Here is a 16420-nt window from a genome sequence, read left to right as displayed (position 1 = left end):
AGACAGAGAGGTAGAGAGCGAGACAGAAAGGGAGAGAGCGAGACAGAGAGGGAGAGAGCGAGACAGGGAGGGAGAGAACGAGACAGAAAGGGAGAGACAGATTGAGAGAGTGAGAGACAGAGGGAGAGAGTGAGACAGAGAGGAGAGAGAAGAGAGACACACAGAGGGGGAGAGAGAGACACACAGAGGGGAGAGAGAGACACAGAGAGGGGAGAGAGAGACACAGAGGGGGCAGAGAGAGAGAGACAGAGGGGAGAGAGAGAGAGACAGAGGGGAGAGAGAGAGAGACAGAGGGGAGAGAGAGAGGCAGAGGGGAGAGAGAGAGAGACAGAGGGGAGGGAGAGAGAGAGACAGAGGGGAGGGAGAGAGAGACAGAGGGGGAGAGGGAGAGACAGAGAGGTAGAGAGCGAGGACAGCAAGGGAGAGAGCGAGACAGCGAGGGAGAGAGCGAGACAGCGAGGGAGAGAGCGAGACAGCGAGGGAGAGAGCGAGACAGAGAGGGAGAGAGCGAGACAGCGAGGGAGAGAGCGAGGACAGAGAGGGAGAGAGCGAGACAGAAAGGGAGAGAGCGAGACAGAAAGGGAGAGAGCGAGACAGAGAGGGAGAGAGCGAGACAGAGAGGGAGAGAGCGAGACAGAGAGGGGAGGAGAGCGAGACAGAGAGGGAGGGGAGAGAGCGAGACAGAGAGGGAGGGAGAGAGCGAGACAGAGAGGGAGGGAGAGAGCGAGACAGAGAGGGAGGGAGAGAGCGAGACAGAAAGGGAGAGAGCGAGACAGAAAGGGAGAGAGCGAGACAGAAAGGGCGAGAGCGAGACAGAAAGGGAGAGAGCGAGACAGAAAGGGAGGAGAGCGAGACAGAAAGGGCGAGAGCGAGACAGAAAGGGAGAGAGCGAGACAGAAAGGGGAGAGAGCGAGACAGAAAGGGAGAGAGCGAGACAGAAAGGGAGAGAACGAGACAGAAAGGGAGAGAGCGAGACAGAGAGGGAGAGAGCGAGACAGAGAGGGAGAGAGCGAGACAGAGAGGGAGAGAGCGAGACAGAAAAGGAGAGAGCGAGACAGAAAGGGAGAGAGCGCGAGACAGAGAGGGAGAGAGCGAGACAGAGAGGGCGAGACAGAGAGGGCGAGACAGAGAGGGAGAGAGCGAGACAGAGAGGGAGAGAGCGAGACAGAGAGGGAGAGAGCGAGACAGAGAGGGAGAGAGCGAGACAGAGAGGGAGAGAGCGAGACAGAGAGGGCGAGAGCGAGACAGAGAGGGGCGAGAGCGAGACAGAGAGGGAGAGAGCGAGACAGAAAGGGAGGGAGAGAGCGAGACAGAAAGGGCGAGAGCGAGACAGAAAGGGCGAGAGCGAGACAGAAAGGGCTAGAGCGAGACAGAAAGGGCTAGAGCGAGACAGAAAGGGCGAGAGCGAGACAGAAAGGGCGAGAGCGAGACAGAAAGGGAGAGAGCGAGACAGAAAGGGAGAGAGCGAGACAGAAAGGGAGAGAGCGAGACAGAAAGGGAGAGAGCGAGACAGAGAGGGAGAGAGCGAGACAGAGAGGGAGAGAGCGAGACAGAGAGGGAGAGAGAGAGAGACAGAGAGGGAGAGAGCGAGACAGAGAGGGAGAGAGCGAGACAGAGAGGGAGAGAGCGAGACAGAGAGGGAGAGAGCGAGACAGAGAGGGAGAGAGCGAGACAGAGAGGGAGAGAGCGAGACAAAGGGAGAGAGCGAGACAGAGAGGGAGAGAGCGAGACAGAGAGGGAGAGAGCGAGACAGAGAGGGAGAGAGCGAGACAGAGAGGGAGAGAGCGAGACAGAAAGGGAGAGAGCGAGACAGAAAGGGAGAGAGCGAGACAGAAAGGGAGAGAGCGAGACAGAAAGGGAGAGAGCGAGACAGAAAGGGAGAGAGCGAGACAGAGAGGGAGAGAGCGAGACAGCGAGGGAGAGAGCGAGACAGAGAGGGAGAGAGCGAGACAGAGAGGGAGAGAGCGAGACAGAAAGGGAGAGAGCGAGACAGAAAGGGAGAGAGCGAGACAGAGAGGGAGGGAGAGAGCGAGACAGAGAGGGAGGGAGAGAGCGAGACAGAGAGGGAGGGAGAGAGCGAGACAGAAAGGGCGAGAGCGAGACAGAAAGGGCGAGAGCGAGACAGAAAGGGGCGGAGAGCGAGACAGAAAGGGCGAGAGAGCGAGACAGAAAGGGCGAGAGCGAGACAGAAAGGGCGAGAGCGAGACAGAAAGGGCGAGAGCGAGACAGAGAGGGAGAGAGCGAGACAGACAGGGAGAGAGCGAGACAGAGAGGGAGAGAGCGAGACAGCGAGGGAGAGAGCGAGACAGCGAGGGAGAGAGCGAGACAGAAAGGGAGAGAGCGAGACAGAGAGGGAGAGAGCGAGACAGAGAGGGAGAGAGCGAGACAGAAAGGGAGAGAGCGAGACAGAGAGGGGGAGAGCGAGACAGAGAGGGAGAGAGCGAGACAGAAAGGGAGAGAGCGAGACAGAGAGGGAGAGAGCGAGACAGAGAGGGAGAGAGCGAGACAGAGAGGGAGAGAGCGAGACAGAAAGGGAGAGAGCGAGACAGAAAGGGAGAGAGCGAGACAGAGAGGGAGAGAGCGAGACAGAGAGGGAGAGAGCGAGACAGAGAGGGAGAGAGCGAGACAGAGAGGGAGAGAGCGAGACAGAGGGAGGAGAGCGAGACAGCGAGGGAGAGAGCGAGACAGCGAGGGAGAGAGCGAGACAGCGAGGGAGAGAGCGAGACAGAGAGGGAGAGAGCGAGACAGAGAGGGAGAGAGCGAGACAGAGAGGGAGAGAGCGAGACAGAGAGGGAGAGAGCGAGACAGAGAGGGAGAGAGCGAGACAGAGAGGGAGAGAGCGAGACAGAGAGGGAGAGAGCGAGACAGAGAGGGAGAGAGCGAGACAGAGAGGGAGAGAGCGAGACAGAAAGGGAGAGAGCGAGACAGAAAGAGAGAGCGAGACAGAAAGGGAGAGAGCGAGACAGAAAGGGAGAGAGCGAGACAGAAAGGGAGAGAGCGAGACAGAGAGGGAGAGAGCGAGACAGAGAGGGAGGGAGAGAGCGAGACAGAGAGGGAGAGAGCGAGACAGAGAGGGAGAGAGCGAGACAGAAAGGGAGAGAGCGAGACAGTAAGGGAAAGAGCGAGACAGAAAGGGAGAGAGCGAGACAGAAAGGGAGAGAGCGAGACAGAGAGGGAGAGAGCGAGACAGAGAGGGAGAGAGCGAGACAGAGAGGGAGAGAGCGAGACAGAGAGGGAGAGAGCGAGACAGAGAGGGAGAGAGCGAGACAGAGAGGGAGAGAGCGAGACAGAAAGGGAGAGAGCGAGACAGAAGGGAGAGAGCGAGACAGAAAGGGAGAGAGCGAGGACAGAAAGGGAGAGAGCGAGACAGAAAGGGAGAGAGCGAGACAGAGAGGGAGAGAGCGAGACAGAGAGGGGAGAGAGCGAGACAGAGAGGGAGAGAGCGAGACAGAGAGGGAGAGAGCGAGACAGCGAGGGAGAGAGCGAGACAGCAAGGGAGAGAGCGAGACAGCAAGGGAGAGAGCGAGACAGAAAGGGATGAGCGAGACAGCAAGGGAGAGAGCGAGACAGAAAGGGAGAGAGCGAGACAGAAAGGGAGAGAGCGAGACAGCAAGGGAGAGAGCGAGACAGAAAGGGAGAGAGCGAGACAGAGAGGGAGAGAGCGAGACAGAGAGGGAGAGAGCGAGACAAAGAGGGAGAGAGCGAGACAGAAAGGGAGAGAGCGAGACAGAAAGGGAGAGAGCGAGACAGAAAAGGAGAGAGCGAGACAGAAAGGGAGAGAGCGAGACAGAAAGGGAGAGAGCGAGACAGAAAGGGAGAGAGCGAGACAGAGAGGGAGAGAGCGAGACAGAGGGAGAGAGCGAGACAGAGAGGGAGAGAGCGAGACAGAAAGGGAGAGAGCGAGACAGAAAGGGAGAGAGCGAGACAGAGAGGGAGAGAGCGAGACAGAGAGAGCGAGACAGAGAGGGAGAGAGCGAGACAGAAAGGGAGAGAGCGAGACAGAGAGGGAGAGAGCGAGACAGAAAGGGAGAGAGCGAGACAGAAAGGGAGAGAGCGAGACAGAAAGGGAGAGAGCGAGACAGAAAGGGAGAGAGCGAGACAGAGAGGGAGAGACAGAGGGGAGAGGGCGAGACAGAGAGCGGAGGACAGAGAGGGGAGAGAGCGAGACAGAGAGGGAGAGAGCGAGACAGAGAGGGAGAGAGCGAGACAGAGAGGGAGAGAGCGAGACAGAGAGGGAGAGAGCGAGACAGAGAGGGAGAGAGCGAGACAGAGAGGGAGAGGGAGCGAGACAGAGAGGGAGAGAGCGAGACAGAGAGGGAGAGAGCGAGACAGAGAGGGCGAGACAGAGAGGGAGAGAGCGAGACAGAAAGGGAGAGAGCGAGACAGAAAGGGAGAGAGCGAGGCAGAGGGGAGAGAGAGACAGACAGAGGGGAGGGAGAGACAGACAGAGGGGAGGGAGAGAGACAGACAGAGGGGAGGGAGAGAGACAGACAGAGGGGAGGGAGAGAGACAGACAGAGGGGAGGGAGAGAGACAGACAGAGGGGAGAGGGAGAGACAGAGAGGTAGAGAGCGAGACAGAAAGGGAGAGAGCTAGACAGAAAGGGAGAGAGCGAGACAGAGAGGGCGAGACAGAGAGGGAGAGAGCGAGACAGAAAGGGAGAGAGCGAGACAGAAAGGGAGAGAGTGAGACAGAGGGGAGAGAGAGAGACACACAGAGGGGAGAGGGAGAGAGAGAGAGACACAGAGGGGGCAGAGAAAGAGACACACAGAGGGGGCAGAGAGAGAGAGACAGACACAGAGGGGGCAGAGAGAGAGAGACAGACAGAGGGGAGAGAGAGAGACAGAGGGGAGAGAGAGAGAGAGACAGAGGGGAGAGAGAGAGAGAGAGAGAGAGGGGAGAGAGAGAGAGAGAGAGAGAGAGGGGAGAGAGAGAGAGAGAGAGAGAGGGGAGAGAGAGAGAGAGAGACAGAGGGGAGAGAGAGAGGCAGAGGGGAGAGAGAGAGAGACAGAGGGGAGGGAGAGAGAGACAGAGGGGAGAGGGAGAGACAGAGAGGTAGAGAGCGAGACAGAAAGGGAGAGAGCGAGACAGAGAGGGAGAGAGCGAGACAGGGAGGGAGAGAACGAGACAGAAAGGGAGAGACAGATTGAGAGAGTGAGAGACAGAGGGAGAGAGTGAGACAGAGAGGAGAGAGAAGAGAGACACACAGAGGGGAGAGAGAGACACACAGAGGGGAGAGAGAGACACACAGAGGGGAGAGAGAGACACAGAGGGGAGAGAGAGAGAGACAGAGGGGAGAGAGAGAGAGACAGAGGGGAGAGAGAGAGAGACAGAGGGGAGAGAGACAGAGAGGGGGGAGGGAGAGAGACAGACAGAGGGGAGAGAGAGAGAGACAGAGGGGAGAGAGAGAGAGACAGAGGGGAGAGAGAGAGAGACAGAGGGGAGAGAGACAGAGAGGGGGGAGAGATAGAGACAGACAGAGGAGAGCGAGAGAGACAGACAGAGGGGAGCGAGAGAGACAGACAGAGGGGAGCGAGAGAGACAGACAGAGGGGAGCGAGAGAGACAGACAGAGGGGAGCGAGAGAGACAGACAGAGGGGAGCGAGAGAGACAGACAGAGGGGAGCGAGAGAGACAGACAGAGGGGAGCGAGAGAGACAGACAGAGGGGAGCGAGAGAGACAGACAGAGGGGAGCGAGAGAGACAGACATAGGGGAGAGCGAGAGAGACAGACATAGGGGAGAGCGAGAGAGACAGACATAGGGGAGAGAGAGACAGACATAGGGGAGAGAGAGACAGACATAGGGGAGAGAGAGACAGACATAGGGGAGAGAGAGACAGACAGAGGGGAGAGAGAGAGACAGAGGGGAGAGAGAGAGAGACAGAGGAGAGAGAGAGAGAGACAGAGGGGAGAGAGACAGAGAGGGGGGAGAGAGACAGAGAGGGGGGAGGGAGAGAGACAGACAGAGGGGAGAGAGAGAGACAGACAGAGGGGAGAGAGAGAGACAGAGGGGAGAGAGAGAGAGACAGAGGGGAGAGAGAGAGAGAGACAGAGGGGAGAGAGACAGAGAGGGGGGAGGGAGAGAGACAGACAGAGGGGAGAGATAGAGACAGACAGAGGGGAGAGATAGAGACAGACAGAGGGGAGAGATAGAGACAGACAGAGGGGAGAGATAGAGACAGACAGAGGGGAGAGATAGAGACAGACAGAGGGGAGCGAGAGAGACAGACAGAGGGGAGCGAGAGAGACAGACAGAGGGGAGCGAGAGAGACAGACAGAGGGGAGCGAGAGAGACAGACAGAGGGGAGCGAGAGAGACAGACAGAGGGGAGCGAGAGAGACAGACAGAGGGGAGCGAGAGAGACAGACAGAGGGGAGCGAGAGAGACAGACAGAGGGGAGCGAGAGAGACAGACAGAGGGGAGCGAGAGAGACAGACAGAGGGGAGCGAGAGAGACAGACAGAGGGGAGCGAGGAGAGACAGACAGAGGGGAGCGAGAGAGACAGACAGAGGGGAGCGAGAGAGACAGACAGAGGGGAGCGAGAGAGACAGACAGAGGGGAGCGAGAGAGACAGACATAGGGGAGAGCGAGAGAGACAGACATAGGGGAGAGCGAGAGAGACAGACATAGGGGAGAGAGAGACAGACATAGGGGAGAGAGAGACAGACAGAGGGGAGAGAGAGACAGACAGAGGGGAGAGAGAGACAGACAGAGGGGAGAGAGAGTAGACAGAGGGGAGAGAGACAGACAGAGGGGAGAGAGACAGACAGAGGGGAGAGAGACAGACAGAGGGGAGAGAGACAGACAGAGGGGAGAGAGACAGACAGAGGGGAGAGAGACAGACAGAGGGGAGAGAGACAGACAGAGGGGAGAGAGAGAGAGAGAGAGACAGAGGGGAGAGAGAGAGACACAGAGGGGAGAGAGAGAGACAGACAGAGATAGAGGTGTGTGTTTCTCTCACTTCTTCGTAGAACTTGAGCTGTGGTACAGCCTCATCTATTTCATTCAAACAAAAATCCTTGAACAGCAGAAACCCTGAAACAAAGAAAACACACACACTGTCAGGGTTGTTTCTTTGACATTATGACATCAGCTTTAGGTGTGTGTGCGCGTGTGTGTGTGTGTGTGTGTGTGTGTGTGTGTGTGTGTGTGTGTGTGTGTGTGTGTGTGTGCGTGTGTGTTTTGACCTAACTAAAAGTAGGAAAGGTAATGTCATTGTAAACAAAGCTTCTGGGGTCTGCACACACACCTTTCATTTTGAGAAGTAGGCCTTTCTAGTGGATTAGCCTTAGTAAGAGAACAATGTCCTCATCTCATTGAGCAAATCCCCTATCAGACGCACACATTGCAATGTGCTTGAAATGGACCACAATTACAGGGGGTGAGCGTCATCTTACATCTCTATTGTCTGCATATTATCTACGTATCACTGACACTAAAATGTTTATACACACTAGGACACACACAATCTTCTGAAGCCCATCTGAACAGCTCGCAAAAAAAGCCCTTGTGTTGCCACGGTAACCACCTAGTAGCCTTCACGACACGTGTTGTTACAGCCGGTACACCACATCATCATCATCAGAGATACTTCACATCTCAGATGACAATCAATGAAAATAAAACTTCTTGTCCGTCGTGGAAGTATATTTTTGCTTATTAGAGTAAATATATATGTGTCTGGTTTCAGGAAGCTAGGCGTATGTTGGCGTCACTACTTCACAGGAGAGCCATTTGTACGTATGCAAATATGGAGAGTCGAAAGAGAACAGACAGAAGGCTGTTGTATAAAACCTGTCTCTGGATTACATCTTCAAACTAAGGGCAACCATGGCATCCATGACAGAGAGGGAGAAGTGTTCATCCATGTATACGGGTAAGATAGTCTAGATAGCTACATTTTCAGATATTACACGTTTCTAATTTTGCCAGAAAGTCGTTTTAATTTCGTTTTAAGTTAAAGTATACTGTTGGCTAGCTGGATGTCCCGTGTCAGTCCCGTGTCAGTCCCGTGTCAGTCCCGTGTCAGTCCCGTGTCAGTCCCGTGTCAGTAAGCGTTGGCAAAAAAAAGCGTTATTAAATTGTTGCCAGCAGCACAGTTACAGTCACCAACCCTCTGGATAACATGAAAACAGCCAGCTCTTGTAGGGAGAGTAAAATGGTCAGTGAGGTGTTCTCTCATTTGTATCTGGAAGTAGCTAGCAAGTTTGCAAGTTAGGTTGGAAGCTTGACTGCTGTTGTTAGGTCAGATAGCTTGGATCAACCCTGCTCCTCGGCCAGAGCATCCAGTGTGCGCCCCGAACGCTCCGAGAGCGAAAACGCCCCGAGAGCGAAACGCTCTGACAACGCTCTGAGTTAACCAACGACCAATCTGACAACACTCTGAGTTAACCAACGACCAATCTGACAACGCTCTGAGTTAACCAACGACCAATCTGACAACGCTCTGAGTTAACCAACGACCAATCTGACAACGCTCTGAGTTAACCAACGGCCAATCTGACAACGCTCTGAGTTAACCAACGACCAATCTGACAACGCTCTGAGTTAACCAACGGCCAATCTGACAACGCTCTGAGTTAACCAACGGCCAATCTGACAACGCTCTGAGTTAACCAACGGCCAATCTGACAACGCTCTGAGTTAACCAACGGCCAATCTGACAACGCTCTGAGTTAACCAACGACCAATCTGACAACGCTCTGAGTTTACGAATGCCGAGAGCACACTCTGGCACTCCAGATTAAATTTAGGAACACACCCGTAGTATAAACCAGCCTTTAGTCTAGAGATCTTTGGTTGTTTAGTAGATATGCTTAAAGAGATGGGTGGGGCTAAAGCTTTAGAGGGTGTGAACGATGCTGAATAGGTGTAGACAAAGAGTTCTCCAGTTAAAATAAAACATGGAGTTGTTTTGTCGTATAAAGTGACTGTTACAATATGGCGTTGTCAGTACTCTGTGAACATCCTCCCTGTAGCATTAGCCAATTAGCATTACTGCTGCTAAAATAGACAGCTAATGAGATGACACAGGAACAACATTACATAGAAAAACACGCGGCTGGGCACACCCCTCTGTGGGGTGAAAAACACGCGGCTGGGCACACCCCTCTGTGGGGTGAAAAACACGCGGCTGGGCACACCCCTCTGTGAGGTGAAAAACACGCGGCTGGGCACACCCCTCTGTGAGGTGAAAAACACGCGGCTGGGCACATCCCTCTGTGGTGAAAAACACGCGGCTGGGCACACCCCTCTGTGGTGAAAAACACGCGGCTGGGCACACCCCTCTGTGAGGTGAAAAACACGCGGCTGGGCACACCCCTCTGTGAGGTGAAAAACACGCGGCTGGGCACACCCCTCTGTGGTGAAAAACACGCGGCTGGGCACACCCCTCTGTGAGGTGAAAAACACGCGGGGCTGGGCACACCCCTCTGTGGGGTGAAAAACACGCGGCTGGGCACACCCCTCTGTGAGGTGAAAAACACGCGGCTGGGCACACCCCTCTGTGAGGTGAAAAACACGCGGCTGGGCACACCCCTCTGTGAGGTGAAAAACACGCGGCTGGGCACACCCCTCTGTGAGGTGAAAAACACGCGGCTGGGCACACCCCTCTGTGAGGTGAAAAACACGCGGCTGGGCACACCCCTCTGTGAGGTGAAAAACACGCGGCTGGGCACACCCCTCTGTGAGGTGAAAAACACGCGGCTGGGCACACCCCTCTGTGAGGTGAAAAACACGCGGCTGGGCACACCCCTCTGTGGTGAAAAACACGTGGCTGGGCACACCCCTCTGTGAGGTGAAAAACACGCGGCTGGGCACACCCCTCTGTGAGGTGAAAAACACGCGGCTGGGCACACCCCTCTGTGAGGTGAAAAACACGCGGCTGGGCACACCCCTCTGTGGTGAAAAACACGCGGCTGGGCACACCCCTCTGTGAGGTGAAAAACACGCGGGGCTGGGCACACCCCTCTGTGAGGTGAAAAACACGCGGCTGGGCACACCCCTCTGTGAGGTGAAAAACACGCGGGGCTGGGCACACCCCTCTGTGAGGTGAAAAACACGCGGGGCTGGGCACACCCCTCTGTGAGGTGAAAAACACGCGGCTGGGCACACCCCTCTGTGAGGTGAAAAACACGCGGCTGGGCACACCCCTCTGTGGTGAAAAACACGCGGCTGGGCACACCCCTCTGTGAGGTGAAAAACACGCGGGGCTGGGCACACCCCTCTGTGAGGTGAAAAACACGCGGCTGGGCACACCCCTCTGTGAGGTGAAAAACACGCGGGGCTGGGCACACCCCTCTGTGAGGTGAAAAACACGCGGGGCTGGGCACACCCCTCTGTGAGGTGAAAAACACGCGGGGCTGGGCACACCCCTCTGTGAGGTGAAAAACACGCGGGGCTGGGCACACCCCTCTGTGAGGTGAAAAACATGCGGGGCTGGGCACACCCCTCTGTGAGGTGAAAAACACGCGGGGCTGGGCACACCCCTCTGTGAGGTGAAAAACACGCGGCTGGGCACACCCCTCTGTGAGGTGAAAAACACGTGGCTGGGCACACCCCTCTGTGAGGTGAAAAACACGCGGCTGGGCACACCCCTCTGTGAGGTGAAAAACACGCGGCTGGGCACACCCCTCTGTGAGGTGAAAAACACGTGGCTGGGCACACCCCTCTGTGAGGTGAAAAACACGCGGCTGGGCACACCCCTCTGTGAGGTGAAAAACACGCGGCTGGGCACACCCCTCTGTGAGGTGAAAAACACGCGGCTGGGCACACCCCTCTGTGAGGTGAAAAACACGCGGCTGGGCACACCCCTCTGTGAGGTGAAAAACACGCGGCTGGGCACACCCCTCTGTGAGGTGAAAAACACGCGGCTGGGCACACCCCTCTGTGAGGTGAAAAACAACAACTAGCCTACAAACCCTTTTCTCTTGACACTTAAATCACCTCCCTCTTCCCCCTTTCCTCCAAATCATTCTTTCTTTTGCCACCTGGTCTCGCACTCTGCAGTGGGAGAACTGGTATGGGTTTACAGATGGTACATACATTGACTTAAAAACCCAGGGACAAGAACACTACTGATTAAAGAGTCAATGACGCACTATCAAACGCAATCTGATAAATTGATTGTGAGCTGCAAGGCTTAATTCTCCACCAAGAAGCACAGGTGACAATGGCCAGTGAGAAATCCCTGCCTAGGTAGAAACCTTGAGAGAAACTAAGCTACTATAGGTGAGGAGAAAGGATAGGAGAGATGAGAATGTAAGTAAGAAGAATGGTAGATGAGAAGGGAGCAGGGGAGAGTGGATGTTAGGAGATTCTTCTCTTCTCTATGATTGAGTGATCACTACACACACACACACACACACGTTAACTCTGTCCTCCATAACAAAGGAAGAAGAGGTTATTTAAAGCATGGGGCCATCTCACAGTAACACACACACACACACACTATATGACTGATTGTGCGGTTGTTAACTGAGCTGTTGTGAGCAGTGTCTCTTCATAACCTCAGGAGGTAGAGACCAAAAAGCAAAGTGGAAAAGAGGAGAGAAAGATAACCTGCTTACTACTGCTGTGCTTATTGATTCAGTTAAAGGCTATTTGATTAGCTAGCTACTATATCGTGCATCCCTATCGGTGAACATATCGGAATCGGACGATATTAGCTAAAAATGCCAACATCGGTATCGGCCCGATGTCCAGTTTAACGCTGGTGCAAAACCGATGTCAAAGCTGACGTGCATATCTATATAACGTAGGTACATGACGTAATGACGGCACGTAAAATTTGGCGCAACACAGCATTCCTAACCTGGCCCACAATGTCTGCTGTGTGGATCAAGCAGTCAACAAGTCCAGCAGTCATTTGAAGGAGTAAGAACATTTCAGCGAGACAACTCACGGGCGAAATCCATTAACGGCAAGATAATGGAATTCATTACCTTTGACAATCAACCGTTCTCTGTCATGGGTGATGTTGGCTTTCGCCGACTGGTCGAGCACCGGTACACGTTGCCCTAAAAGAGTTTCACAGTAATAGCGTCACTGCTATTAGCTTCACAACATACAATGGAATGCCGTTTGGGTCTTTAAGTGTCAAAAAAAGATAGACATCAAACCACACTATTTGACAATAACACTATTTAAAGCATTAAATAAGCTTTTCATTTGACACGTATAATAACACAGTTCTATTATAGAATGTTGTGTGTTCTGAATTTGCACGTGCAAGCCAAACGCCACCACTACTATCAGTAACACTGTCAAAGCTGTACAAAAGTCTGCAAACAAGCAAACACCAGCCACAAACAATGTGTTTACAATACCTCATTGGGAATTAAGCATTATTTGCTCGACCGCAACTTCTGGGGTAGCTAGCTTTAGCTGGTACTAAGCTAGCACCAATACAACCAGCCTGAAAACAATGACCAGTAGAAACTGCAGTCATTTTCATTATTCTTAGCAATGATTTAGGAATCCGTGTGAGTAAGTATCAGCTAGGTAGCCACTTGTTGTTCGCCTATTGAAATTGAACTTCAGTTCATGAAAATAAACAGCTAGCCAGCTACTTAACCCTGTTGCCTAAAGCTAACGTTATAAGCAGCCAGTTAGCTTCATATGGCTAGTGACGCTCGACAGGACCTGGTTGTGTTTTGTGAAGGTAGCCACAATAAGGATTAGGCACAATAGTGGAATTTCTAGTTTGCCTTCAAAATAAAAGTCTCTCTTTGTAAGTGATGCAGAAGGTTACAATTTGTGGAATCATGCCATATTTAGACTAGATAATGTTAAACAAGGTTGGAATGTGAAGCAATGAAATGGGGTATCAGTCTACTCGGTGACAAAGAACACAACTGTGAAGAGTTTACACACATATTAGCATTGTAGCTCTTATCTCAGCACTGTCACTTTGAAATCACCTCCCCAGTCAGCCTATTGTGTGTATTGACATTCATATTGCACTGTACAGCTTTACCTAAGGATTGGGGATCAATGAAATGGGGTATCAGTCTACTCAATACCCAAGATATTTTTTCCCAACGTCCTCAGACTTATCAGACTCCAAAACACCCACGCAGTATTGTTTTTCCTCTGGAATAGTGTTCAATACACATGTTGACAATAAATGTGGCTCAATTCACTGTTGTTACAGAGTCCCGCAATAAGAGCTATGATGCAAATGTTCTCTGGGTGGCACTGAGTAGACTGGTACCCCATGTCATTGATCCACAATCCATAGGTAAGGCTGTACAGGTAAATAAGTATGACCCCAATGCAATTCTCAAGTATAATACATCCAGTGTGATTTCAACAGATGTCAAATTAACAAATTGTCTTTTTAAAATTGTATATAACAACATTCCAACCTCGTTTAGCATGATCTATTCCAATTATGGCATAATTATACTATATGTATTCATTTGCGTTACTGTCAATGGACATACTTACATTTTGAAGCCTAAACGCAATGTCCACTAATGTGGTTAATCCTTATTGTGGCTAGCTTCACATAGATGGGTCCGACCACCAATAATAAAATAAGAACCGTCTTACAAATTAGGGTTATTTTAGATGACACCTTGCTATATAGTTAGCTAGCTAGCTAACGATAGCTACTGAAACATATGTCGTTTTGCTATGTTTTTGGGGAAGAACATTGTTTGCATCCATGAGCTAGTTAGCTTTTTTTTTTTAAATGACCAGCACTGTAGGTGCACGAGACAACTTTACCAGCATCATAGCATACGTATCGATGAATCGTTGTGACATGAAATACAAGTGATAGTAATGAATGCAATAACTACGTAAAAAATGTACGCGTTAAATTATGTGACGTGCTGTCATATTCAGGTCCTGATTGGTCAACAAGCTTATTTGACACGCAAAGACCCAAAACAGCATTCCATAGTATCCTGGATGAGAATGAAACGATTGAACAAATGAACAACGAAACACAGTAAGTGAAAGAAAGGTTTTGATTATGTTTTACTGGTAATGGGGATGTGTAAATGCCAACAAAATAACTTTTTGGTTAGTGTGGTGTGTGTAACCTTCATTTAGGCAAGTCAATTAAGAACAAATTCTTATTTACAATGATGGCCTACCCCGGCCAAACACGGACGACGCTGGGCCAATTTTGCACCGCCCTATGGGACTCCCAATCACGGCCAGATGTGATACAGTCTGGATTCGAACCAGGGACTGTAGTGACGCCTCTTGCACTGAGATGCAGTGCCGTAGACTGCTGCGTCCATGTGTGTGTGTTAACTATTTGACAGTATTAGAATGGTTAAAAGGTCCCAAAAATCGTAAATATCGGTGTCGCTTTTCTGGCAAGGAATATATTGGATATCTGCCAAAAATGTCATATCGGTGCATCACTACTAGCTACACATGCGCGCACACACACAGATAAACATATACAGATACACCCCCCCCCCCCCCTATACGCTCACACACAGATAAACATACATAGATACACCCCCGCCCCCCTATACGCTCACACACAGATACCCCCCCCTATACGCTCACACACAGATACACCCCCCCCCCTATACGCTCACACACAGATACACCCCCCCCCCCCCCTATACGCTCACACACAGATACACCCCCCCCCCCCCTATACGCACACACACAGATACACCCCCCCCCCCCCCCCCCCCATACGCACACACACAGATACACCCCCCCCCCTATACGCACACACACAGATACACCCCCCCCCCCTATACGCACACACACAGATACACCCCCCCCCCCCCCTATACGCACACACACAGATACACCCCCCCCCCCCCTATACGCACACACACAGATACACCCCCCCCCCCCTATACGCACACACACAGATACACTCCCCACCCCCTATACACTCACACACATATACACCCCCCCTATACGCTCACACACATATACACCCCCCCTATACGCTCACGCACATATACACCCCCCCCCATACGCTCACGCACATATACACCCCCCCCCATACACACCCCCCCCCCCTATACGCTCACACACATATACACCCCCCCTATTCACTCACGCACAGCTACACCCCCCTAATACACTCACGCACATATCCACCCCCCCATACACACACAGATACACACACCCATACACACACACACACACACAGATACACCCCCCCCCCCCTATACGCTCACACACATATACACCCCCCCTATACGCTCACACACATATACACTCACGCACAGCTACACCCCCCCTATACACTCACGCACAGCTACACCCCCCCTATACACTCACGCACAGCTACACCCCCCCTATACACTCACGCACAGCTACACCCCCCCTATACACTCACGCACAGCTACACCCCCCCCCCCCTATACACTCACGCACAGCTACACCCCCCCTCCCCTATACACTCACGCACAGCTACACCCCCCCCCCTATACACTCACGCACAGCTACACCCCCCCTCCCCTAGACACTCACGCACAGCTACACCCCCCCTCCCCTATACACTCACGCACAGCTACACCCCCCCCCTATACACTCACGCACAGCTACACCCCCCCCCCCCTATACACTCACGCACAGCTACACCCCCCCCCTATACACTCACGCACAGCTACACCCCCCCCCCTTATACACTCACGCACAGCTACACCCCCCCCTTATACACTCACGCACAGCTACACCCCCCCCCTTATACACTCACGCACAGCTACACCCCCCCCCCCCCTTATACACTCACGCACAGCTACACCCCCCCCCTATACACTCACGCACAGCTACACCCCCCCTATACACTCACGCACAGCTACATCCCCCCCCCTATACACTCACGTACAGCTACACCCCCCCCTATACACTCACGCACAGCTACACCCCCCCCATACACACACAGATACACACACCCATACACACACACACACACACAGATACACCCCCCCCCCTATACGCTCACACACATATACACCCCCCCTATACGCTCACACACATATACACTCACGCACAGCTACACCCCCCCTATACACTCACGCACAGCTACACCCCCCCTATACACTCACGCACAGCTACACCCCCCCTATACACTCACGCACAGCTACACCCCCCCCCCCCTATACACTCACGCACAGCTACACCCCCCCCCCCTATACACTCACGCACAGCTACACCCCCCCATACACTCACGCACAGCTACACCCCCCCTATACACTCACGCACAGCTACACCCCCCCCCCCTATACACTCACGCACAGCTACACCCCCCCTCCCCTATACACTCACGCACAGCTACACCCCCCCCTCCCCTATACACTCACGCACAGCTACACCCCCCCCCCTATACACTCACGCACAGCTACACCCCCCCCCTATACACTCACGCACAGCTACACCCCCCCCCCCTATACACTCACGCACAGCTACACCCCCCCCCCCTTATACAC

The 16420-nt window shown here is 53.2% G+C and overlaps 1 protein-coding gene across 3 annotated transcripts in view; it reads right to left on the bottom strand.

Moving 5' to 3' along the window:
* The window catches only part of LOC129818102 (beta-adrenergic receptor kinase 2-like), a 106253-nt gene that overhangs the window by 43876 nt on the left and 45957 nt on the right, over positions 1–16420 (bottom strand). For all 3 annotated transcript variants that reach the window (XM_055873665.1, XM_055873666.1, XM_055873667.1), the window contains exon 3: positions 6961–7034. In XM_055873665.1, the coding sequence (XP_055729640.1) occupies positions 6961–7034 (74 nt within the window). The remainder of the gene's footprint in view (positions 1–6960; positions 7035–16420) is intronic.

The sequence above is a fragment of the Salvelinus fontinalis genome, chromosome 21, assembly GCF_029448725.1.
Source record: "Salvelinus fontinalis isolate EN_2023a chromosome 21, ASM2944872v1, whole genome shotgun sequence".
Lineage (NCBI taxonomy): Eukaryota > Metazoa > Chordata > Actinopteri > Salmoniformes > Salmonidae > Salvelinus > Salvelinus fontinalis.
The sequence above is the reverse complement of the archived record's forward strand: the minus strand, read 5'-3'. Positions and strand labels throughout refer to the sequence as shown.